The sequence below is a fragment of the Littorina saxatilis genome, linkage group LG5, assembly GCF_037325665.1.
Source record: "Littorina saxatilis isolate snail1 linkage group LG5, US_GU_Lsax_2.0, whole genome shotgun sequence".
Taxonomy (NCBI): domain Eukaryota; kingdom Metazoa; phylum Mollusca; class Gastropoda; order Littorinimorpha; family Littorinidae; genus Littorina; species Littorina saxatilis.
This window is the reverse complement of record NC_090249.1, coordinates 9,959,954-9,987,206: the sequence shown is the minus strand read 5'-3', so window position 1 is coordinate 9,987,206 and position 27,253 is coordinate 9,959,954. Positions and strand designations below refer to the sequence as shown.

Here is a 27,253-nt window from a genome sequence, read left to right as displayed (position 1 = left end):
AGTAAGGTTTCACAGGATGTTGGTGGAACTCGATGCAGAAGAGAAGTAATACAGGTTAGATACACTGCATCCTGTGTAGACCATCTCATATACCACCACATCCAGACCTGTCAATCCCTTCCAAAGCCAACCTGTATTAATATGACTAGAAACTGTATTCAAGGTAACAACCCCTTACACACAACAACAAAAATGTAAAAAGTACAAAAACCAGCTGCAGACCTGTTTACCCCCCAGAATGGCTCACATAAATGTTCTTGATTTTAAACATTTTTTATCTACAGAACGGAAAATAACCATGCTTAAAAAATTTCTGACAAATAACACGAAAAATAACACACCCTTGTCCTGAGGTAAATTATGAATAATTATTGACTCAAAACTTGAATTTCAATGAGAAAAAAGTTTTCAGTAAGTTCCAATTGGTAACTTTCAAAACGGCTCACTCGGGTTTTAAAGGAAGAAGGTTTGGAAAATGGCATAGGAACTGTCAGGTCTATTTTTAGTCCTCATTTGCATAATCTCTCATGCTGCTTTTCAATTCATCATTTCTGGGGTTAAATTCTCAAATGATGGTTGAATCATATATTGAATTAAAAGAGAAACAAGTAACTAGTAAGTTTGTTCCACTTTCTAATTTTCAAAAGGGTAACTCAAAACAGAACTGGTCAGAGATCTTGCAAATATCTGAAACAGGGAAGATCACTGCATGAGGCCATGAAAGTGGGCTATATCAGACATGGGACTGGTCCGAATTTTATCGGAATTCCGATATTTTCCTTAGCTCACAGACCATTCTTGAGATCGATGCAAATTCGTTGAGAAAAAAAAGGGGGGGGAGGGTGGGTGGTATGAACCGTTCAGCTGAAGCTGTCTGCGTCTGAAGTCAGTGCATTCGCACCCCAGCACTCGCGTGAACCCATAGCAGTATCATGGGTTGCGTTTGATTGGCTGTCGATCTCCGACGATTATCGCCTAGGCCTAATTATTCACCGATGGCTGTTTGCGGGTTGTTTTGATTGGCTGCCGATCTCCAAACGCCGAAGGTGAAAAAGGTAGCATCATGGCGTCTGGATTCCGTATTGTTTTGTCGGCTGTGGAAGCTCTTACGATCGACGACCAAAGTGTGAAAAAGAAATGGAAAGCCAACTGGCTGTCAGAAGAAGTGACTGTCATTATCAACAAGAAAGAAAGGCGCCAGCTCATTGGCGACAGTATCGCCAAGATATCCATTCCCGGTCAGGCCGTGTGCACGTGGTGCGACAACGGCCACTGCGTGGTGAAATAGGACTTGGTGGAAAAAATGTGTTGGTTCTGAAAGTTTTCAAGTAAGTTTTGTGTGTGTGTGATTGTTATAAATTACACTTTTGTTTAAAATGCTAAAACATATTATTCTTGTGGTTTTTATAGCTTTTTAAAAAGGCATGATCTAATTTGTTCCTATCAGGAGAGGCCCCTAAATGGCCTTTATAATTCTAACATTCATTTTCCGTCAGAGGGGCTTTGCCCCCCTGAACCCCCTACCGGGGTGGTTGCCCCTGGACCCCACCCCCGGCTTACTTTCCTACTTTTGGAACATTTGCTGGTCTCATGTCTGCTATATAAAGGATACACTGACCTACATATTCAAGCAGTCGATCACTACAACCTGAACCCAACAGGGCAACCTGTGTGTGTGACTCTTTGACTCAGTTGTTATGCCTGAGTATGTGTTTTAATCATTTGCATCTGTGAACCGTAATTGTTGTCAAGATCACAGCATTGACATGAACTTCCCGTACACTTTGGTACAATTTGGTTTACCGTAGGGCTAGGCCTTGTAAGCCGTATACACCTAAATTTGGATAAATCCCGTACAAACTACGGGAAAACCGTATGGGTACCCTTACATTTTAAATGTGAAATGTGAATGTTGTATTGTAGGTTCGCTTGTAAGGGCATGCAGAAACTCTCTTTCTCTCTCTTTCTCTGTCTGTCTGTCTCTCTCTCTCTCTCTCTCTCTCTCTCTCTCTCTCTCTCTCTCTCTCTCTCTCTCTCTCTCTCTCTCTCTCTCTCTCTCTCTCTCTCTCTCTCTCTCTCTCTCTCTCTCTCTCTCTCTCTCTCTCTCTCTCTCTGAAGGGTGGTTGTATTGATATTTATCTAGTATGATATTGTTCATGATGGTCGCACTAGTAGTTGTAATACTTTTCTATATGTCCACTGCTTGTAGATTACAGTATTGCACATTTTCCCATTTGTGGTATATCATATAAACATGAGATGTGTTTGCCTTTGAGTGCAGGTGAAAGGCCTGTGTCATATCTCGTTTCACATGTGTAGTGTCTTGCTGCTTTGGTAAATTGGGGCGATTTTTTCAGTTCCAGGTACTTTGTAGCTATTTCAAGTCTTTGGTGTAGCAATATTGCAGATTAAGCTCCCTGATCTCAATACAATTTATCACCCCCTTCCTTTTTTATGTATTTTTTGTCCAGATCTCCCCCTCCCTTTAAATAACTTAAAATATCTCAGGCTCCCTCCTTCTGTCTCTCACTCACTTTCTCCTCCTCCTCCTAGACGATCTGCTCCATCCTATGTTCACCAGCCCCCCACTCCCCTCCACACACAGGGGAGAATTTTAAGATAGAAGAGCTTTTTAAAAAAACATAAATATGACACAAGGCTTAACGATGTAAGCACTCTGGGTAAATAAACCTTGGAAGCTTGTCAAATATTGTTATGGTTCTTTTATTACCTTCTAAATGTCATGCTGAGCAGAAGTACAGTTTCAGACCACATGTCTTGTCAAACTAAGGAGGTGATGATGGTCACATTAAAGGTCACCAAACATTGACCTGGGGGCTAGGGGAGGGGGGGGGTGGAGGAGGAAGGGGTGCAGTGTGTTTTTACAAGATAAGAACACTTTATAAAACTTAATGTGGGAGGCCGGGTTGCAATGCTGTTCTCAAATCAGATTCATATAGCCGTCAATTATTCGGAAAATAGTGGAAGTAGAGATTATTTTTCATGCTGAATTTGGCCTCATTAGACTGCCAGTTTACACAAATAAATGTCTCAGGCAAAAAATCAGTAAGAAAGACAAGAAGACTGTTATAAAACCCACAGTCACTGGGAGCAAAACTCACAAAGAACAAGAAATTAATGCAGCTAGGATTGGACAAGATAAGAAAAAGTGTTCCCCCATTTGCATTGCAAATGATGGAATTGTGATTCAGATAAGTGGAGGAAGTTTTATTTTGGTGTAGAAACATTGATGCGGACTTCATTTATCTGGATGAGAATTTGCATTGGCAAGGTTCAGTCAAAGGTGACCGGTAACTTACACTGGTTTAGATTTGTAAACCCCCACCACCGCTATTTACATATCAGACGCACACAGTTAGAAACAGATGCGGCCACAAGGCAATGGACGCAAAATAGGACGGACTAGCCTTTAAAGTTTTAGCATAAATGGATGGAAGCACCTTTAAAAAGACTTTGTCTGGCATTCAAAGATCACGATTCAAGACAGAAATAGCAAATCCCTTGCAGCATTTAGCGTCCTTTGGTCCTGAGTGTTGAGTCACTATGATGAAAGTAATACCTGATGGTATTTAGTGTCCCTGCTTGTTTGTCTTGGAGTCACAAGCACCAGCCCTCAATTAAGCCTCTCCTGCCAACAAGGAGTGGTGCAGGAGAGTGCTGCTTCTGTCTCAAGGAGTGGTGCAGGAGAGTGCTGCTTCTGTCTCAAGGAGAGATTAAAGTAAAGCGGAAGTGCCCGGGACCGGTCCCTGTTTAGATAATGCACAAAGCTGCCTTAAATTGGGAGGGGGCTGATGGGATCATTAGGGAGAGTGATCAGCGTTATCTTGAGCTTTTCGTCCTTAAAAATCCTGTGTCATCAAAGTTATTTTCAGGTGGGTTTTATTTCCGTGTGTTTATAAGGCCCCTGATTTGGCTGAAGATGGTTGGAACCATAGTAGTATTTGTACCTTTGTAAATGTCCTTTATGTCATTAATATTAAAAGAGGGGACATCTTGCTTTGTCATGGATTTTTTTGCCTTAAGCAAGTCATTTTAGTTTTCGAGTCAGGAAGAAAAAGACAAGGAAACGTCATCCATTTATCATGTCTCTCTTTAGCTTGATATTACTCATGCTGCATTCTCAGTTTTTTTTAAATCTTTATATTTTCACTGACTTTGCTGCGATAAATACCCTCCTCCCCAGCAAAATAGTGGAAATTAGTAATAAATTATAATTCCTTTCTGTTCTGTGTGTATAGACTGCACAAAGTCTAATCACACATCATTCTTTACTCAGCCGAAAGTACCCAACAGAAGGCTATTAGACATTGTTGTAGCATTAAAAATCACGGCGTTGACGTCTGTATTGAGCCAGTTATAGACTGGACATTCATACAGTTTTGCTTTGAACACATCCTTGCTTCTTTCTTCTGTTTTGTTCTGTTGAGTTACATGCTATTATAGTGGAACCCCCCCCTGCTAATGCTGCCAACAATCAGAGAAAATCAGAGGGTGGGAGTCTTAAAAGGGGGGATTCCACTGTGTTGATTTAGTTTCCTTCGGTCAGTTACTTTCATCACTTCCTGGTCTGTTTCTGCTGTTTATTAGCTCCTGTGAAAGAACAAATAGAACTGGCCACACTCAAAATACTGTAACTGACCACCAATGGTTTTCTATTTTCCCCACCTCTCATATTTGAACTCTTCACTACATCATATTTCCTTCGCAAAATGTGTCTCCTGTTACCCTCTGTACCTTCCACTGAAATGCATTGTGTTGCACAGGCAGTGACAAGCCCCTGTTGAACGTGTTCCCTGATGACACAAACCCCTGTGTTCTATTTATTGCAGATCTGTTGCATGGAGTAGTGTGTACCGTCACATGTGCCAGTCTCCGCAGTATGGCAGCCATTACAATCCCTTTTTAAAGTTTACCCCTCAGCTTTAATCTCAACTGTAGTCTGTTAAAGCTGCAGTCTTTGGGGTGTTGTGTTAATGGCTGCCATTTATGTATGCAGTCAAAAATTCGGCAAAGACAAATACATGTCATTACCTTGTTTTTTCATGTATGTGCAAGTGCATGATGCATCTGAATGCACATGCACACATGCACACACGCAGACATGCACATATGCATACCCAAGCACACACACAAACACACACACACACACACACACACACACACACACACACACACACATACACACACACACACACACACACCACACACACACACACACGCACACACACAAACACACACACACACACACACAGAGTGAACTACATATATAAATAGCAGACCTGGGACTGAATGCCTCCAGACTGCAGATTTAATGGATAAAGATGTTCATTGATTTTCTGTTTATTTTGCCTTGCCTGTTTAGCTGCTGAAACTTGTTTTTATTTATGTTGCAAACTGCTTATTGTTTCCGTTTGTTGTACCCAGTGAGTTTTGAAGAATTGCGTAGTTCCCTCATTTTGGATGACTGGTTTTAATAGTTGCTTCACAGTATTGTGGTCTGCCATGCATTTTGCTTTTATTGTTTGACTTCAGTGTTTTGTCTTATGTGGTGTTTGATGGAACATGCAATCCCGCACTGGGTGGGGACTGTACATTATTGTAAACGGAAACTTTCTGACATTTTATTTCACAGGCTTACTGCAAATGAGTTGAATGTAAAATGGAATAATGATCACTTTGTGCGCTTACACAGGATTGTGTTTAGTTGTGATCATCTTCCTCTGTTTATTTGTCTGTAATGTTTTTGTCTGCATCTCCATTAACTTGTCTGGCAGGGGGTGGTCACAAATGTACAGGATAAGGTGATAACATCTTGAAGCTGCCATTTGCATTTAAAGGCACAGTAAGCCTCCCGTAAACCATCACAGATACTGTCAGGCTTTTACACACAGTACGAACACCCTTTCATTTAAACACTCACCGCTTGAGAACATCCTAGGTGCCCTCCTTAAAGAGCGAGCAATTTTCAAAGAATTTATTTTTGCGTGGTTTATCTTACCCCTGAGCCATCGTGAACCCGTGTGATCTAGTTTCCCTTTTTCACAATGCAGTCATCAGTTTGTAATTTGAATGCGGCTCGCTGTGAGCTTATCTGCAATAGCACGTTATTATGTACCTCTGACTATGCACGAAACAAACGGATGTGGTTCACAAGAACTCTAGCGATGGCTTTTGACTGTTCAGAGGAACTGGCGACAGGCATAAACCGTCGTCTGCTACGAGAACCACGACCTTGCGTGACCCTGCTTCCGGGCTTTTTTTTTTTCAAACTTTCAAAACTTCGAATTGTACTGATCTTGTCTTGATGAAAAAAGAATTCTTTTATGATTTAAGAGTGTTTGTGTAAGAAGCTGTCAATTTATTTTTTAGATTTTAAAAGTTAGGTCTAGCGCCAAAACGCACCACGGTCCGATTGTGTGAGGAGACAATCCGCAAAATTAATTCTTTGAAAATTGCTCGCTCTTTACGTAGGGCACCTAGGATGTTCCCGTTCGGTGAGCGTTCAAATGGAAGGCTGTTTGTACTGTGTGTAAAAGCCTGACAGTATCTGTGATGGTTTACGGGAGGCTAACTGTGCCTTTAATGTTCAGCATTTAAAAATGCTTTGTGGCGAGATAAGAAAAATTAATAACAAATTTCCTGAGCTTTTTCTCCCGGTGTAATTTGCAAGCATACCTTAAAAGAAAGACAGGAAACATGCATAGCTCCAGGGAGTGGGACTGCATGCAATTATTATCTTTCATGTGAAGTGTCAACAGTCATCTGTTCAGGGACAAGCAGTGCTTGAGATTTCTTGCTTCTTTTCCAAACTCACGTGAATTTTAGAACATTTGAAGAAGAATTAAAGGTTTTTTACCTTCATTGAATTACATTGTACCGGGATTTCACTTAATTGTTACCTCACCGGAGCCCCCCCACACACACACACACACACACACACACACACACACACACACACACACACACACACACACACACACACACACACACACACCATCTCACCCACCTTGTATGAACAACAAACATTGAAAAACAAGGGAGAGGCCTTGGGGGTAGAGTTTTGGAAATATGTTTTTGTTTCAGGATATAGTATTTGGAATTTATAACGTTTTGGTGTATCTGAATCTGATGTAGAGCATGATACATTTTTCTTAAGATTTGTGTGACTGTTTATATGTGTTTTGTAAATATTGTTCATGTGGTGTTTTTTTGGTGTATTTAAGGGTTAGGGGGAGTGAAATCATTTAGAGAGCTGCAGTTGATTTCTATTTGTGTGCTTGCAAGAGGTCGCTACAATATATGTGGTTATAGGTTTTAAAAATGTTTATCTCTTTTCTATGACTGCAATAGACCAGAGATTATAGTTAGAAGTCAGACTATTTCTAGGTTTCTGTTTCTGTACAAGTTTCAGATAATGTAGTTAATCTGTTCCAGCACATTAGTTTTAAAAAACACGATTTTTGTTTTAGTGCAAGTGCAAGTGAAAAATGAGGTTTCTGTTTTCATGCAAGTTTTAGAATGTAGTGGGTCAGGTAGTGTTATTTTACTTTGTTGAAGAGTTTGTTGCAAAGTTGAGTTTTATTCTGAGCAAAGCTTTTTATTAGATCTGGGCTTTGATCTTTGCTGTTGAAAGAGTGAATTGACTGCAAATTGCTAAGTATGGGTCTATAAATAGCATTGATGTAATTTAGAATGTGAATCTCTTTTAAGCATTGCTTGTTATTTTGTTGCTGTATTCACACTAGGTTGCTAAACTTTGCATCTGCTTTTTCAGTCTGAAAGTGCAATTATCATTTTGTAAAGTTATTTTATCTTGTTGATTAGAGGTATAATGTGTGTTGGAACAATTGTTGTGATGATAGTACATATACCCGTCACATAATAGCAGCCATGTCTCCCAATGAACCAGTGAGGGACAGTTCCCTTTTAGTCTCTGTGTGAGTGTTACGTGTAACTGTTTGGATTAGACTTTTAGAAAACAAACCAACTTGAAAACGAAAGTTTAGTTTAGTTTAGTTTTACCCTACACCTTAATTACTTTTTGCCATATATGTGTGTGGCTTATGTTTGTTGTGTAAAGTATTTCCCACACTGTAGAACCATCCATGCTGCCATAGTTAGTAGTGGTACTATATGTCGGCACTTTGTGTTGATGACGGTGTACCGTGTGTCAGATGTGACAGTCTGTGAGTGAAAGACACTGACCTGGATCTTGTTTATTGTGTTTGACAGTAGCCCGGCCAAGTCTCCGGGCATGGAGAGTGAGATCATCATGATGAATAACGTCTACAAGGAACGATTTCCAAAGGTAACATTCTAAGTGCCTTTTTCTCTCTGTTTATAGAGCATGTCGTAATAACTGTGCTGCAATTGTCATTTTAAAAATCAGTATTTCTGCTGCGGTTTGGTAAATAATCCAATTAGGGTGGAAGGTGGTGAGATGTGAGGAACATGTGAGAGCTAATACGCACCACATCACACGCACATTTAAAGTCCACTTTTTTAGATTACACTGTTTTCTATTATAGAATCCACAAACTGTGATAGTCTACTCAAGTATGGTGAGATTTTAGCTACATTACATACAAAGCCACATTCCCACACATTATTCACAGAGGTGTAATTCCCAACTCACTAATAATAAAATTTTACTAATAGTGAACTTTGAACTCTTTTCAGAAGGTAACTGCAAGTGGGTTTCACTGAACTTCTGTCAAGTCTTGAAGCACTGGAACCTCATTTCAAATAAGATTTAAAAACAAAAATTCCTGCTAATGGACACCATGCCTCCTTAACCGGCTAAATATAGTCACAGAGTACTGTGAGAACCCCCTTTTCAGACTCCACAAATCTGAGAGAATCCATTCTTAAACAGGATAGAGTCTTAAAATGTACAGATATGATGAACATAACATTTGAAAAATCAAGGGTGAAGTCTTGGGGGGGGGGGGGGGGTCCACTGTATGTTTCTTAATTTTGTGACACTCTTTCTCTGTGTGTGTTCAGGCCACAGCGCAGATGGAGGAGCGCCTGCAACACTTCCTAGAGTGGAACCAGTCTCTGGACGAGGAGCAGGAGAGCAACGCTGTGCTGAGCTTCCTTCATCACCAGGTGCTGCAGCTGGCCCAGGACTGCCTCACCAAGTCTAAAGACAAGATGGTCACACGCGCCTACTTCTACGAGCTCCTCGACAACCTGGAGAAGCTCCTCGAGGATGTGAGTGCATTGGTTGTGTGCAAGAGGAAAAAGGTCTATACACCTACTGAACTTATATGAGCTCGAGGAGGATGTGTGTTCACTATTTGTGTGCAAGGGGGATACTTTTGGAGAAAACAGGTCTATACACCTACTGTACTTATATGAGCTCGAGGAGGATGTGTGTTCACTGTTTGTGTGCAAGGGGGATACTTTTGGAGAAAACAGGTCTATACACCTACTGTACTTATATGAGCTCGAGGAGGATGTGTGTTCACTGTTTGTGTGCAAGGGGGATACTTTTGGAGAAAACAGGTCTATACACCTACTTATATGAGATTCTCGAGGATGTGTGTTCACTGTTTGTGTGCAAGGGGGATACTTTTGGAGAAAACAGGTCTATACACCTACTTATATGAGATTCTCGAGGATGTGTGTTCACTGTTTGTGTGCAAGGGGGATACTTTTGGAGAAAACAGGTCTATACACCTACTTATATGAGATTCTCGAGGATGTGTGTTCACTGTTTGTGTGCAAGGGGGATACTTTTGGAGAAAACAGGTCTATACACCTACTTATATGAGATTCTCAAGGATGTGTGTTCACTGTTTGTGTGCAAGGGGGATACTTTTGGAGAAAACAGGTCTATACACCTACTTATATGAGATCCTCGAGGATGTGAGTTCACTGTTTGTGTGCAAGGGGGATACTTTTGGAGAAAACAGGTCTATACACCTACTTATATGAGCTTCTCGAGGATGTGTGTTCACTGTTTGTGTGCAAGAGGGATACTTATGGGAAAAAAAAGGGTCTATATGTCTGCTTGTACGAGCTCTTCAGAATGTGTGTTCATTGTTTGTGTGTTTGGGTGTTGCATTATAGAAATCAATTTCCAGTCCTGAGGAAATGCACACCACTATTGGTTGGTCAGCAGAACAGATGTCTCGCGAAGCGAGCAATGCAAGAGGGAAGTTTTTCCCTATATTATTTGATGTATATATAATCTTTAAAACACTTGCGAAGACTAGCTTGAGAAATGTTATCCAAGGGGTATGAAGCGAATAGGTTCAGGGCTTGACGTGATGCGTTGTGTTGTCTGTTTTGCCAGTGAGGGCTTGAAAAGAAGACTTGATGAAAGGACACCCTTGGGACCAGCCGAAAGTGTCCCTACATTGCAGGTGGCCTGTCATGACAGGTAGATTTTGGTAGATATAGTAAAGGGACAACAGAATGTGTCCTTTTAATGGAGGTGTCCTCTCATCGGAGGGGCCACACATCGCAGAAACTACTGTATAGACTTTATGATGCTTATTGCTGGGTTCATTCACACTTTGTCTCTCATCAACAGGCGAGAGAACGCTCGATGGATGCCTACAAGAACCTGTATCCGCTCATCAAACAGCTGCTACTCATCATATCCCGACCAGTCAGGCTCCTCGAGTGTTTGGTAAGTTAACTCTTCATGTCAAAATGGTTGTAAATTCAGCTGCTGCCAGTTTGAAGTCGACGGTTGGACGATAAAATACTGGTGCGCGTTTTCCATACTGCTTTGAACCAGTATTGTTTGGGCATTGCCGTGGCTGCAACAAGTAATGCCATGTACAGTTTGACATGTCAAAGAGCATGACTGAAATCAAGGCACAACATGTACCCCACAGCATTTTTCTCTAACTTCACTTTACTGCTGTGTGACAATGTGTGAAATGGCGCATGCTCTGCCTGTGACAGGAGTTTGACCCGGAGGAGTTCTACATGCTGCTGGAGGCAGCGGAGGGCCAGGCCAAACAGACGCTGAAAGCCGAGATCCCGCAGTATATCATCTCCAAGCTGGGACTCAACAGGGACCCCCTCGCCGGTACGATCCTCTCAACTCTCTTTCTCTCTTGGCTTTCTGCCTTTTCTCTTTGTTCTGTCCGCTGTCATGCCACCTTGACCTCCACAAGAAGGAAGAAGGATCTATTTAAACCAAGTGGAGTTGTTTATTGTATCAGTGTGACTTTACTGGAATTTTCCAGACGTCGGTAGCATCGCTAGATTTCAACTGGTAAAATGCCAGCGTATGAGATGCCTGCCTGGTTCTTTCTGGATGGCAATCCGCGTTTCCAGTTTTGTCCTTCATTGTATGGCACCTTGGCAGGAGGTGATGGATAGAAACCTCCCAGAGATTAATAATAATAATGAAGAAATATGGCGCAAATCCGAAAATAGTTCTATGTGCCTCACAAAAACATACATACATTCTGAACACCATTCCAAATCAATTAATATTAAAGAATGAATAAGCCTGTTGGAATGAAGTTGAGGTGTTTGCTGTGAGTTCACAGTGAGTGTTGTGACCTGTTGCAGACATCAGCGGCGTGACCCCCACGGAGATCCTAGACTTGGAACCAGGGCTGACCGAGACTGACGGTGGCAAGGACGATGATGAAGAACCTGAGGTGAGAATCACTTGCTCGCTTCACCCTCCCAATACTCTCACTTAGTGGATGCAAACTGTCATCTCTTTCCCCTTCCCATACTCTCACTTACTTGATGACCCCCCGCGGGTTAGGGGGAAGAATTTACCCGATGCTCCCCAGCATGTCGTAAGAGGCGACTAACTGATTCTGTTTCTCCTTTTACCCTTGTTAAGTGTTTCTTGTATAGAATATAGTCAATTTTTGTAAAGATTTTAGTCAAGCAGTATGTAAGAAATGTTAAGTCCTTTGTACTGGAAACTTGCATTCTCCCAGTAAGGTAATATATTGTACTACGTTGCAAGCCCCTGGAGCAAAATTTTGATAAGTGCTTTTGTGAACAAGAAACAATTGACAAGTGGCTCTATCCCATCTCCCCCTTTTCCCCGTCGCGATATAACCTTCGTGGTTGAAAACGACGTTAAACACCAAATAAAGAAAGACTTACTTGATGCAAAAATGTATGTGTCTGTGTGCTTGTGCTGCAGAGACTTGAACAGCTTACTTTTATTGGGATTTGACTTGTACAGTACGCGGCGAAAGAAATGCAACTCATTCGCGCCCACTGTTGCAAGTGATTTTTCGTCATTTTCAAATTGTCGTAAAATATGAACCAGATAAGGTACATAAAAAAGGAAGACAGATTCGTGGAGGATATTTTACTGGCTGTACGATTTTTTTTACCTTTTCATAAACAGTGTTACAGGGTAGGGGTCAATCGAGTCGTGATTGCAGGCGAACGTGTCACTTCGACACGCTACAAAATTCTTAAAAATGTATATTTTTCAACCAGGTAAAGACAATTGTGTAGGAAATTAATCTCTCAACATGATCATTCAACCCCTTCACTGCCCACCCCGTCTACATTCGAGACAGTTTCCCCCAGCCCTCACTCAGCAACGTCACCACTGAGACGTACACTGGTTCTCCATTGTTTAACTTTACACCAGTGTCCGAAAAGTTTGTTCTAGAGACTCTTCAAAAGTCTGCAAAAAAGTCGTGTGAGCTAGACCCGATTCCATCAAAACTTTTCCACGACAATCTCGAAACCCTTCTGCCCACCATTACAAACATTGTAAATGAATCACTGACCACTGGTACTGTCCCTTCTAGTTTCAAAGAGGCAGTTGTAAAACCCATTCTAAAGAAAGCCTCACTAGATCCTAACCAACTGAAGAACTATAGACCTATCTCAAATCTTCCCTTCCTTTCTAAGCTTCTTGAAAAAATCGTTCTCCACCAACTTGCTTCCCATCTCTCTTGTAACAATCTCCTGAGCCCTCACCAGTCTGCTTACCGTCCAGGACACAGTACAGAGACCGCTATTCTACGCGTAGTAAATGATCTCTTAGTCTCCCTTGATGAAGATAAAGTTTCGGTTCTTCTACTTTTGGACCTTTCGGCTGCGTTCGATACCATCGATCACGAAATTCTTCTCCGTCGGTTGGAGCAGGCTTTTGGCATTCGCAATACCGCACTTCAGTGGTTTCGGTCGTATCTAACTGAGAGAAAGCAGTTTGTTCTTGTTGGTGACCACCAGTCAGCCACAGTTCCCCTTGAGTTTGGCGTCCCACAAGGCTCTGTGCTGGGTCCTGTCCTTTTTATTCTCTATACAACTCCTCTGTCCGATGTAATCTCGACTCATTCCGTCGAGCATGAAATGTTCGCAGACGACACACAACTATACAAATCAGAATCACCTGAAAACATTCCTAACCTCCTTCACTCTCTAAACATCTGTACTTCAACTGTTAAAACATGGATGTCAGAAAATAAACTCAAACTGAATGACGATAAGACCGAGGCGATGTGTTTCTCAAAATCCAAAAAAACTCACTCTCTTCCAAAAGCAGTAACACTCGGTGCTGTTAGCATTGATTTTGCAGATAAAGTCCGCGATCTTGGAGTCATTATTGACCGCGATCTGACTATGAAACAGCATGTCACCAAAACCTGCCAGGCCGCATACATTGAGTTGAAAAGGATTAGTTCAGTCCGCTCTTGTCTGACTGAAGAGGCCACCAAAACACTAATTTCTTCGTGTGTGCTATCTAGAATAGACTTTTGTAATTCAGTACTAATCGGTAGCCCCCAGACTATCATCCAACCACTGCAAAGGGTTCAACATTCAGCTGCAAGATTAATTTGTAAATCCTCCAAGAAGCAACCTTGTACTCCCCTTTTGAAATATCTGCACTGGCTTCCGGTCAATCAAAGAATTAAGTACAAAAGCTCGTGTCTCTGTTTTAAAATCATCACTGGTTCTGCACCTTCATATCTGTCTGAACTCGTAAACCTGTACGTCCCTTCCAGATCGCTGCACTCTGCCGCTGACACTCGAATGTTCCGAATTCCAACAAAAAAAAGAAAAGTACATGGACAACGCGCATTTTCATTTGCTGCTGTTAAAACATGGAACTCCCTTCCTTATTCTGTCAGACATAGTCCATCCTTTTCTTCTTTTAGATCAAATCTGAAAACGCACCTGTTCACACAGCATTTTCTAGACTAACCAGTAACTCCCAAACTGTCTGGTGACCCCTGCAGCAGCCAGTGATCTGGAAATCGTGTGCTGCTACTTTTTCTCTTTTCCTTGTGCAAACTACAAATCAGTTTATCTAGTTAGATAAATGGATGTGCATAAGCACGAGCTTGGTTTTGTGATTATATCTGCGGCTTTTTTGTGTGTACGCCATGTATGCAGATTGTGTAGGTATATTAGTATTCATGTGTGAGTGCATGTGTATGTGTGTGTGTTGTATGTATGTGTGTGCGCCTGTCTGTATGCGTGTGTGTGTGTGCGTGTGTGTGTGTGCATCATTGTGCGTGTGTGTGTGTGAACGTGTGTCTGTGTGTATCTGTGCATGTGTGTGTGTATGCGCATGCGTATGTGCGTGCGCACGCGTGTGTTTGTTTGTGACTGCATGGATTTAAACGATGAATTTGCTTTTGTACTCCTGTTCTTTTTGTGTCTTAATGCTGTATTTTGGTTTTGTACATGTGTATAGCAATGTCATTGTAAAGCGCTTAGAGCTTCTAGGTAAGCGCTCTATAAGTTTCCATTATTATTATTATTATTATTATTATTTGTGTCAACAACATTTCAGGACATTTCTGAAAACTAAATGGGAGGTAACCACTGTCCAAGTACTTGTAGGGGTTTTAAACACAGTTCTTTCCCATAGACCGTTCGGATAAGTTACTACCACGTGTTAAAAACTGTGTTAGAAATGTAGAACCGATCAATAGCATTCACAATGGCGGCCGAAAGTCGGACCTCAACTCGTAGACCTGTTTTCAAGCGATACAGTGTTCTGGAAGCTCTACAAGAAGTGATTTATGGATTACCACACAGAAGAATACTTTTATGGGCTGTAATGTGAGTACCTGATGTTTGACACCAGTTTTAGCAGTGTTTTGTGTGGTTTTACGTGCTGCAATGTGTGTGTAAGTCCGGAAACTGTAATTTTTGACAAAAATGGTCATTATATCAATTTTTACTATAACAATCACAAACAAAGTCCAATGATCATGTCATCCTATAATAGCCAAGGGTATAAGCAAAACACATGCCAAAGATCTAAGAGATATCTCAATAAATGATCGAGCAGTGAACAGATTAGTGAACCTACCGAAGAAAGCGAAATTTTGCCCTGGCACACAGCAATACCAAAATGCTGTTATACAGTGGCAGTGAAGGGGTTAAATTGAATTATTCGCAAAAGCGTAACATAATTACAAAAATGATTATAAATCACATAGACGCTGTTAAAAAGGGTTGTTTGGGAAAAGCTGCTTCAGGCGAACATGTCAATTAGGCCTGCTACAACATTCATAAAAATGCATATTTTTCAACCAGGTAAAGACAAATTTGGAGGACATTTATTTCTCAACATGATCATTTCATTAGAATTATTCGCCAAAGCGTTACATTATCGCAGTTTGGGACAGCGATCTTCAAAGTGACAGTGGGCGTCTATTTCAGCACTGCAAAGCGGACCTGCACATCTTAGGGACTTTGTTTGTTCGTTTGTCTGTTTATTTATGTGTGAATGTGTATCGATGTGTCTGTTTGTGTTTATTTGTGTTTATGAGTGTGTATGTATGTGTTAAGGGAGGGGGGTGTATGTGTTTGGCTTCACAGTTCTTTTTTACGAATCACAACACTAACAGGTCATTGGTTATAAATAAAACAAATTAAAAAAAAAGCGCAGGATTTTTTCTTCTTATCATAGCATGTTCGTAAAGAACAGACACTTGGTCACAAAAAGCATCTGATTTTAAAACAAATAACATCGATTCTGTGCGAAGGAGCTTTTTCCCAAACAACCCTTTTTAACACCGTCAAAGTGATTTATGTTCATTTTTGTAATTATGTTACGCTTTGGCGAATAATTAAAATTAAATTATCATGTTGAGAGATGAATTTCCTCCACAACTGTCTTGACCTGGTTAAAAAATATGCATTTTTACGAATTTTGTAGTGTGTCAAAAGTGACACGTTCGCCTGGAATCACGACTCACTTGACCCCTGCCCTGTATAATACAGTTTATAAAATGGTCAAAACAGAAAACAATTTAATATTAAATTACATATTCTTACCCAACTCACATAGATAGCAATAACTTTATTTTGTTGCTAAGGTATTGAAGCACTCATCCGTGGTAACACGGGGAGGTAACTCTTAGAAACAAAACTATGCCATATAAGGCATGGTCCATGGTAGTTTCCTCCCCTACTGGTGTCCTGCGCATGCGCCGGACATACACCGGTGACACTCATTCCTTTTCCTTCGACCCACGTTGCATGACGTGTTTCACGAATTGGTGAGAGCGTTCCTTTTTTGTATAACGAGAAGATTCTTAGCCTTTTTGAAAGTTTTGCCACTTGTCTTTTGTAACAGTTATTCGCCATTTTGACTTTCAAAATGGCCGACAACCTAGACATAAAGAGAGAACTAAGAGCTCTGCCAAGCAGATTTGCTCACCTTTTTCTCAATCGGGCAAAACGGTTAAAGCTGGCGCTAATCCACGAACTTCTTATACTACTCTTCGCTCTCAAAGTTCTCAAAGTTTTCTTAGCGAGAAGCCGTCTTTGGTTTGGGACTTTACCCTGATACGCAGCATTCTATTCTATTGTTGATAGATACCGCTTCTCCCTCAGTTGACTTTTCAGCTTCGGTTAATAACCACAGGTGTTACAACCATAATGAAGTTAAGCAAGAGGATCTTCTTGCCTTTTTGTCATCGTTTATTCTGAGGTTCAGGGCATGTTAACTGCTGATTGTAAACAAATAGCAAGTTAGGCTTCTCTGCTGCTCCCTTCCGGAGTAGGTAATGCACTGTCGCTCGCACGGGTTCGTTCCGAATCTTCTGCAACCATTACGTCTACCGACGTTGTTGCAGAGCCGACAGATGTGTTTAGTTCGGCGTCAGGTTTACTTGTCAACGAACTTTTGTCTGCCTGTTAGACATCAGCACTGCCCAGTCCTCTCGGCGCTTTAGCGTCGCGAGCGGTGTTTTTGCGCTCTCGTACGGGGTCAGAGCTTCGGCTCGCCTTGGTGAAGAACAACAGCCTTTGGCAACGGTTCCGCTCGGTGGATTTGCATACCAGCCAAATGGTTCCTCCCACACGATACCCTTACGACCTTTCATGGCACGGGGCGGAGTGTGAAGAGCATGTGTCGCTACCTCTCTTTCCGGTCTCGCTGCTGCGTTTCCGCGATCAGGTAGTAGGACAACAGCGTAGCCCGGTCACCTTTTGGGACAGGCTCGAGCTGATGCTTACCAATCCACTGCTGGATCCGCTCCCGCGGTCTCGATTTCCGGTGGCAGGATGGTATGCCTTTGGCTTCCGGATTTCGCTTTTGCGACTTCCGGTAACGGTTTCCGCTTTAGTGGATTTGCACACCAGCAAAAAGGTTCCTCCCACACTCTACCCTTACGACCTTTTATGGATGGCACGGGGCGGGGTGTGAAGAGCATGTGTCCGCTACCTCTCTTTCCGGTCTCGCTGCTGCGTTTCCGCGATCAGGTAGCAGGACAACAGTGTCTTCCGGTCACCATTGTTGGGACTGGTTGGGGCTGATGCTTACCGATCCGCTGCTGGATCCGCTTCCGCGGTCACGGGTACCTGTGGTAGGATGGTGTAGCCTTCCGCCAATAACACTTCGGTGTTGGCGGTCGGCACTCATCAGCCTCGGCTTCCGGTTTCGCTTCCGCGGTTTCCGGGTGGTTAGAGGCTGATGCTTACTGATCCGCTGCTGGATCCGCTTCCGCGGTGGGGTTTCCGATGGCAGGATGGTATCGCCTTCCGCCAATAACACTTTGGTGTTGGCGGTCGGCACTCATCAGCCTTTGACTTCCGGTTCGCTTTGGCGGTTTCCGGCGCCGATGTGCAGGCTACAACCATTTCCGTTTCCAGTTGTTCAGCTGGCATGAGGCAGGTCGATGGAGGATCCGTTCAAGGATGTCCAACTTCAGGGGGGTTTTCCCAATCATTTCCGGCTTCGGCCGATGTTGCCTCTGCGGGGTTGATTTCCGGATCTCACACTTTTGATGATCGTTGGGATACTCCGGAACAGGATGATGAGGATGTGGAAGACGATGCCTCTGAGGCAGATGGGGATGCCCCTTTTTCTACTTCCGGTTAAGCTGCCAACTAAGTTGGCCTTAGCCGCAGAGGTCACTACACACTATTTCCCGGAGGGAGTAGTGGTAGCATCGTCATCTGCTGTTCCTCCACCTTCAGCTTTGCTGATTTGAGCCTTCTCAGGAAAATCTTTGAACTTTAAGTTCTTAGAGCATCCCTCGGTGGCATTTGAACTTGCGAAAGTTTTCTCAAATGATTCTCATCTTCCACCACTTCCTTCGTTGGCAGCGCTCGGTGAAGCACCTGCTGCGGCATTGCCTTGGCTTGCGTCACCCGCATCACTCGCTGAGCGCTATCCGTAGGCCTCGGTTAACACCAAGCCTAAGAACTTATTCTTTTGTTCTAACTACGGAACCGCTTCCGGTTACACCGGACTTGACGAACATCCTTTAGGATGGTTATAGCAAGGAGAAACTGTCTGTTTGCAAGGACAAGGATCTCCGGGCTGTGGAAGAATGCGGCCGCACTTCTTTAGAATTATTGTCTTTAACTGAGACTTTGATTCGTTATCTCTCTCGTGCAATTACGTCCTCACTGGATCCCTTTGTGTTCCTTCAGGACGCAGAACCAAAGGATGTAGCTTTGCTGTTCGCCGCTTGGGAGAAGGTCTCAGCTGAACGAATGGTTCTTTCGGCGAGACTTTAATCGCTTCCTTTCTCGAAGGTTCTCTTCTCGAACATGATCTGCTGGACGCACTGCATAAGCAGCACCACCAGCTTTCGGAGCTGTTATATGCCTTATCTGGTTCATATTTTACGACAATTTGAAAATGACGAAAAATCACTTGCTACAGTGGGAGCGAATGAGTTGCGTTTCTTTCGCCAGGTACTGTACGTGGAAGGTTTTGTAAAACAAACATGTGGAACATTATTGTGATGGCGAGTTTTAATCATCATCATTGCTTGCTTTCTCAGATATTCTGTTCCATGTCCTGTGTCTTCTTATTCACTTTGTTCCTCTTTTTTCTTTGAATGATTTTTCCCCCACGAACACATTCCAGAATGAATCGGTGAAGAAATGTTCTTGGTTGGTTCATAGATTTATTAGAATTATTGTGTTTTGAAAACATTTGGTGTTGGTGTGTTTCAGGCCAAAGAGATCCAGAAGATCATCAAGAGTCACCCACCCACAGAGGAAGACTTTGAGACAATCAAACTCATCAGCAACGGTGCTTACGCGTAAGTTGAAGGAAGCCATTTTATATTGCTAACATTCTATATGGAAAGACACTGCTTGCCTAGAATAGTTTCAGATTGTACATAGTCAAAGAAGAATATTCAGTGCTAACTTTGACGTTAAAGTGTGGTGGCATGGTAAGTCAGTTGCTGTGTATATAACCTGGCAATAAGCAAGTTAGTCATCAGATTAATTGTCATCTCCTCTGGAGAGGAGAACAAGCTGTCAGTGTCACAGGACCTGTAGATCATTCTGTACAAGAACATTTTAAAGCCATGCTAAATACCATGACAGAAAGACTAGAAGAAGACGCACGCTTGAAACCGAACATCTGTCTCCAGGAGACCAAGCCTAGTTAGCGTACAAGTCCACAGAGCTCATTTTAGTGTTGCCAGCACGAGAAACTAAAGCTACATACGTTGGCCTTTGAACTTGAGAGGCTTGTGATTGCAGAAGAATATTTCTTACATTTTTATATCCCTCAACTCCGAGAGGAATGAGATCACATGAGAGTGAACGTGGGAAAACATGACTGAACGTGTGGATTCCGTCCTGTGAAGACGTATTTGGTGCACTGTCCTTTCTTGCTATCCTATAACCTTCCTCTGCCTTTCGCTGTCACAACTAGTAGTTGTAGGTAGCACATTGAAAGCATGTTTGATATTTCACATTGAGAGCATGTTTGATGTTTCACATTGAGAGCATGGTTCATTCGTCGCGATATAACCTTCGTGGTTGAAAACGACGTTAAACACCAAATAAAGAAAGAAAGCATGGTTGATGTTTCACATTGAGAGCATGTTTGATGTTTCACATTGAGAGCATGGTTGATGTTTCACATTGAGAGCATGGTTGATGTTTCACATTGAGAGCATGTTTGATGCTTCACATTGAGAGCATGGTTGATGTTTCACATTGAGAGCATGGTAACTGATGTTTCACATTGAGAGCATGTTTGATATTTTACATTGAGAGCATGTTTGATATTTCACATTGAGAGCATGGTTGATGTTTCACATTGAGAGCATGTTTGATGTTTCACATTGAGAGCATGGTTGATGTTTCACATTGAGAGCATGTTTGATGTTTCACATTGAGAGCATGGTTGATGTTTCACATTGAGAGCATGGTTGATGTTTCACATTGAGAGCATGGTTGATGTTTCACATTGAGAGCATGGTTGATGTTTCACATTGAGAGCATGGTTGATGTTTCACATTGAGAGCATGGTTGATGTTTCACATTGAGAGCATGGTTGATGTTTCACATTGAGAGCATGGTTGATGTTTCACATTGAGAGCATGTTTGATGTTTCACATTGAGAGCATGGTTGATGTTTCACATTGAGAGCATGGTTGATGTGAGCATGTTTGATGTTTCACATTGAGAGCATGGTTGATGTTTCACATTGAGAGCATGGTTGATGTGAGCGTGGTTGATGTTTCACATTGAGAGCATGGTTGATGTTTCACATTGAGAGTATGTTTGATATTTCACATTGAGAGCATGTTTGATGTTTCACATTGAGAGCATGGTTGATGTTTCAGTGCTGTGTACCTGGTGCGCCACAAGGAGTCGCGGGAGCGGTTTGCAATGAAGAAGATCTGCAAGCAGAACCTGATGCTGAGGAACCAGATCGACCAGGTGTTCCTGGAGCGTGACATCCTCACCTTCACTGACAACCCCTTCGTCGTCAGCATGTACTGCAGCTTTGAAACAAAGGTGGCTAGCAACACCTGCACTGCACCTCTTACCTTGCATTTTGAAAGGAGATTAAGACACTTACATTGAAGTAGACCATGTGAGATTAAGACATTTACATTGAAGTAGACCATGTGAGATTAAGACATTTACATTGAAGTACACTGTGAGATTAAGACATTTACATTGAAGTAGACCATGTGAGATTAAGACATTTACATTGAAGTAGACCATGTGAGATTAAGACATTTACATTGAAGTAGACCATGTGAGATTAAGACATTTACATTGAAGTAGACCATGTGAGATTAAGACATTTACATTGAAGTAGACCATGTGAGATTAAGACATTTACATTGAAGTAGACCATGTGAGATTAAGACATTTACATTGGAGTAGACCATGTGAGATTAAGACATTTACATTGGAGTAGACCATGTGAGATTAAGACATTTACATTGAAGTAGACCATGTGAGATTAAGACATTTACATTAAGTACACTATGTGAGATTAAGACATTTACATTAAGTACACTATGTGAGATTAAGACATTTACATTGAAGTACACCAAGTTCGGAAATAACTATCAGGATTTTCAAGCTACACAGCATAACATACACATCAGAGTCAGTTCTTGGCTGCAATTGCTGGTTTTAACTGGTCCTTACTGTTTGACTCACGGTCAAAGGCGCAACTCTTCCACAACGCTTGAAAAACCTCACACAGTTATTTCTGGAAAATGTTTTTTGTGTGTGTTGATTTATGGATTTAATGGTGGGTGAGGGGAGGGGATTATGTTCCCCATCTACCCCCAAAAATAGAAGATAAAAAGAAGGAAGGGTTGGAGCAGCCTGCATGCAACATTGAGGTCAACACAGTGCTGACTTTCATTAGATGCCAGGAATCTTAAGGAAAGAAATTCAAAACAAGCACCATTGATGCCGTAATACTTGAACAAGATTATTGTTACACATATGAGGAGCAACAACAACAAAGAAGAATAAAGAGTGATTGACATTTTAGTGTAGCAATGATTATAAAAATAGCAACATGTTTAGCTGACTTTTGCACTGCTTTTGTCTTTCAGAAACACTTGTGTATGGTAATGGAGTATGTGGAAGGAGGTGACTCCGCCACGTTACTGAAAAATGTTGGATCTCTGCCTCTGGATCTTGCACGGTAAGTTGTGATGTAATGTCTTTAACTACAGGACATGTTGAGCTCGTGTTTGACCCAACAGTGGAACCCTCCTTGTTAGACCCCCTGTTTAATACTCCCTCCCTTGTAAGACCCCCTGTTTAATACTCCCTCCCTTGTAAGACCCCCTGTTTAATACTCCCTCCCTTGTAAGACCCCCTGTTTAATACTCCCTCCCTTGTAAGACCCCCTGTTTAATACTCCCTCCCTTGTAAGACCCCCTGTTTAATACTCCCTCCCTTGTAAGACCCCCTGTTTAATACTCCCTCCCTTGTAAGACCCCCTGTTTAATACTCCCTCCCTTTTAAGACCCCCTGTTTAATACTCCCTCCCTTTTAAGACCCCCTGTTTAATACTCCCTCCCTTTTAAGACCCCCTGTTTAATACTCCCTCCCTTGTAAGACCCCCTGTTTAATACTCCCTCCCTTTTAAGACCCCCTGTTTAATACTCCCTCCCTTTTAAGACCCCCTGTTTAATACTCCCTCCCTTTTAATACCCCCTGTTTAATACTCCCTCCCTTTTAAACCCTCTTTTCTAACATTCGTAACCTCTGTCAATTTACCCCCATGGTATTAAAAGGTGTGTTTCACTGTGTTTGACTTATTGGATGTTGTGAGGGATACATGAAAATATTCCCCAGTGGACAAAGTAGGGGAGATGCCACCTGAGACTTTTTTTTTAGGAACTGGTTTGGGGTTCGCAGTGAGCAAGAGAATTCTTCAGTGAAAGAATATAACAAATGACAGCAGCCGTACTAACCGTTGAAGATGATATGCTCAGTGTGGACGCTAATTCAGAGTTAAACATGTGGAAGGAGATGGATAAGGATTTGCATTCATAGTTTGCAGTATTTATGCGAGTTTTGCATGATATTGTACTTTCTGCTTTCATTTCTTGCATGCTTGTTGCCAGTAATCCACAGAACTGACGCATAATATAAATGAGTGAAATAATCTTTCCCTTGCAGGATGTATTTTGCTGAGACTGTACTGGCGTTGGAGTATCTGCACAACTACGGCATTGTGCATCGGGACCTCAAACCTGACAAGTCAGTACTTTTGTGGATAACATTTTATTTTTCAATTAATAATTCATGTCCAGCGAGACACGTCAAAGCTGATCAGAACTTTTTAAACTGTGACCTGGCTGAAGGGAGGTAACAGATGGGTTTGAACCTGTTGGAACTGTAGACCATTTCAGATGTGAAACTTTGAGGTTAATATAAAAGCTCTTGCACTGGGAGATGGGTATAGGGAGGTGAGTGGTTGAAACCTATTGGAACTTCAGAGTATTTCAGATTGCAAACCTTGTGGTTAATACAAAGCTCTTTTGAATTTGGACATGGGTAAAGGGAGATAACAGATGGTTGAAAGCTGTTAGAACTTGAGAGTATTTGAGATGTGAAACGTTGAGGTTAATACAAAGCCTGTTGATGTGTTTCAGTTTGTTGATCACTGCCCTGGGCCACATTAAACTGACAGACTTTGGACTGTCAAAGATTGGACTCATGAGCTGTAAGTTACTTACTGTTTCACACATTTCTCTCAAACGTTGCTAGGGAGGCCCGGCGGCCATTTTCATTTTTTAACGTTTTTTTCCCAACTTTGACCATTCATAAATCAAAGAGTTATGTCTTTAATCTTCTAAAATGTTGTAGATATGCTTAATATAATATTGTTTATGGGATCCGAAAATTTTAGGGATGTAGCTCTATAGGAATTTTAGCTATAAAGCACCAAAGTTGGGGAAAATGTCCATCACACCAACCCCAGAAAAACTTGTGCAGAGCACTAAACACATAAAACGCTCTTTTTCATCAACTGTTTTATTAATTATACTTATTGAATGTTAAAATGCATGTATATAGAAATTATTTGCGAAAAAAGTAGTTAATGAAGTCAATTTAGACAAATTAAAAAATGGCCGACATCACATGAATACTCTTATTTCTCAGATATGCAGATCTTCACTTTAACATGATTTATTCACTTAATATAAACTTATAATATATCAAATTAAAGGAAATTAGTTGCTCTTTATAGTTAAGCCATATTCAATCAGATTTGATGAAAAAAAATATCAATTTTAGTTAGAATAAGGAAAAAGGAAATATTACGTCACATAAAAATTCGTCCAAAAACCATCAAAAATAAAAATATTGTTCAAAGCAGAGACAACAATGGCAAGTCACAGGGACAATTTGTGTTATATGGACCAAATAAAAGAATAAAGTAACCAAATAAGTCTTTTAAAAAAAATTAAAAAAATAAAAAAAAATAAAAAAAATTCAAACAGTGGATTTGTCAACTCAATTTAGCAGCACAACCAGTGCATAACTTTTGTTTTTAAATCACAAAAGGATAACACCTCCATCATTAAGTACATTAGAACTTTCAATAACTCAATCTTTTCTTCCAGAGAACTGTTCAGTCTAAGCTGTCTATCAAGTCGGTAGGCAAGCAAGTCTTTTTCGGTATTGCAGCTCACCAAATCCTTGTCGAATAAAGTCTTGCCTTGACGAAGAACAATCTCACCGACACTCTCCGGCACAAGGAGCAGGGATGGCTGAAGGGGCTGCAGGGGCTTGCTTCTCTGGAACAGCCACTATTCCATCTTGTTCAGAGCACACTCTATCACTGCTGCATTTTGACGAGACTTCAGTTTCCACACGAAAGGCAGGCACAAAAAGTCGAACAAGATCAAGCAGTTCTTTTCAGTCGGTTGTTTGTTGAACTTGCTCACAAGCTTGAAGTAGTCCTTTTTCACACGCCCACATTTTGATTGCACGGAAGTTGGAGACCTGGAGTTGAACGCCTGCGTGGTGAACTTCATCAGCCAGAAGTGAAGAACTTCGAAGTAGCGACTAAGACAGGAGTCGTCCGGAAGAGTAACCTTGCCACACTTCTCCACATTCTCAGCCGAGACCATGAGAGAGATGAAGTCCCCATTCGTGATGTCTCGCAGTACGTGTGCCAGCATCCTTCCCCAGTGGTCCCGATTCCGTTGTCAAGCAGCTGCTGAGAAGAGAGGTTCCAGACACAAGGGAAAACTTGGGTCCAACAGCCTTCTGATCAGGGATGCAAACAATCTGAAAAACAAAAGAACATCAAACATAAAACAAACAATATATTCAAGCCTAAATAATATCAATAGAAAAAAACCATTTTGTCTTTCTTGGTAAATAATTCACATACTACAGTGAAAAGATGTATGGTAGTATTCCAAAAAGATCAGGAATTGATCCTTGATTTACAAATTCACCAATAGTAACAACAATTAAAATCAGCTCCAGTCATCATGATTCATATTCAGCAAACAAAACTGGCACAGTAGTATGTATGCATTTCTCCTGTTAAGGCACTTTGCCACAGACAAACTGAAAATTCAGATTTTGTCAAAAATGAAGCTATGAAAATTGAAATAACACATTGTCACAGGTCAGTCTAATTTATTTGTATTTACTTGTTTAAATTTACTCTGTATTTGTGGGTGTAGTATTACTCAACTTACTGTTTATGATAGGGGGTGTCAAGGCAAACAAAGTGATAACCTATGTTATTGAGAACACTGCAAAACAGGTTTTTGTGTATGCATCCAAATGCTCAACCTATAAGAAGCTTATAATTAAAAGCCAAAAAATACAAATCTTCACACTGTGACTGTGAGACTGAGATTGAGAAAAACAAATATTGAGTCCTTACAGTTACAGCTACTAGTAACTAAACGTTATTAAAATAATCATAAAAAATACAAAGCAGGCGATAATAAATACACTTCTTTATTGTCCGAAGTAAATAACTTATAATAAATAACATTTAACTAACTTTTATGCACAATTGCCGACGTCAACAGTCTTACTTGTCTGTCATTCAGTCGCACTTACGGCCACGTTTCATTCCTGAAAAGTCACTCTGATCTATTATAATTTGTTACCATCCAGAAGAAAAGATCAAAATTACAGATTTATTGAAAATATCTCATCAATCTTATGTTTAATGAGATTCAGGATGCGTTTACTTTAAGCTTACTTTAAAAAACAAAACACAGCTCGATCAGCGAAACCTCAGGGATTGTCCGACAGTGGTATCGCCCAAATACCGGGGATGATGATCTCCACATCAAAATCGAATATGTTGCATCTAAGCCGATTTACAAACACAATTTAACTTTCGATAGCTTGAAACACTAGAACTTAGTTATAATTTGATTTTCATTTAAAACTAATGCACATTTCGACAGAGAAACAGTTCAGATCAAATTACATACCCAATCGACGCCCCCACAGCAGTTAGTTGACTCGCCCGCCATAACAAATTCTGCAGCGTGGAACACAGCAACTCGGTCTCCACTCGGCTTTGTCAGGAGTGCGATTCGACGCTCAAATTCTCGTCTTAAAAACGCTCGGCATAAGAAACCGCTTCGATTACAAATGAGAAACTTTGGCACAAGAAAATTCAAGATGTTGACTATCATACGCGATGCGATGAACTTCGATCAATGAATGGAACGACTGTGACCTCTTCGTTTGAGAATGGTTCGTGTGTGATGTGTTACAGTGCTTCCCATTGGTTCATCGCTTGATATGACGTAAACAGAGAGGAGATCTTTACTTCTGCCAAGTTTCATTGGTGAATTATTTATAGTTTGCAAGGCCGAACCAACCAAAAACAGGGTTGTTTCGGGACCGATTTAGAACAAAGCCGTGGCTTGAGGCGAAATCGCTGCACAGCCAGCCAGCGGCTAAGTCCGACGCAGGTGCGCGACGCTTTGGGGCGTTTTACACATCCAAATACAACTATGTAAACACATTTTTTTCACATCAAACTTAGATGAGTGTACTAAGATGACTATAC

General features: G+C 41.4%; 1 protein-coding gene across 4 annotated transcripts in view; it reads left to right on the top strand.

The window, feature by feature from the left end:
- Positions 1–27,253, top strand: part of LOC138966263 (microtubule-associated serine/threonine-protein kinase 3-like) — a 211,480-nt gene that overhangs the window by 155,406 nt on the left and 28,821 nt on the right. For 3 of the 4 annotated variants that reach the window (XM_070338412.1, XM_070338410.1, XM_070338413.1), the window contains 11 exons: positions 4,851–4,898; positions 8,254–8,329; positions 9,028–9,237; positions 10,565–10,663; positions 10,945–11,071; positions 11,563–11,654; positions 19,414–19,502; positions 21,048–21,222; positions 22,290–22,381; positions 23,368–23,448; positions 23,844–23,914. In XM_070338412.1, coding sequence (XP_070194513.1) covers positions 4,851–4,898; positions 8,254–8,329; positions 9,028–9,237; positions 10,565–10,663; positions 10,945–11,071; positions 11,563–11,654; positions 19,414–19,502; positions 21,048–21,222; positions 22,290–22,381; positions 23,368–23,448; positions 23,844–23,914 — 1,160 coding nt within the window. The remainder of the gene's footprint in view (positions 1–4,850; positions 4,899–8,253; positions 8,330–9,027; positions 9,238–10,564; positions 10,664–10,944; positions 11,072–11,562; positions 11,655–19,413; positions 19,503–21,047; positions 21,223–22,289; positions 22,382–23,367; positions 23,449–23,843; positions 23,915–27,253) is intronic. The other variant, XM_070338411.1, reaches the window with a different exon arrangement.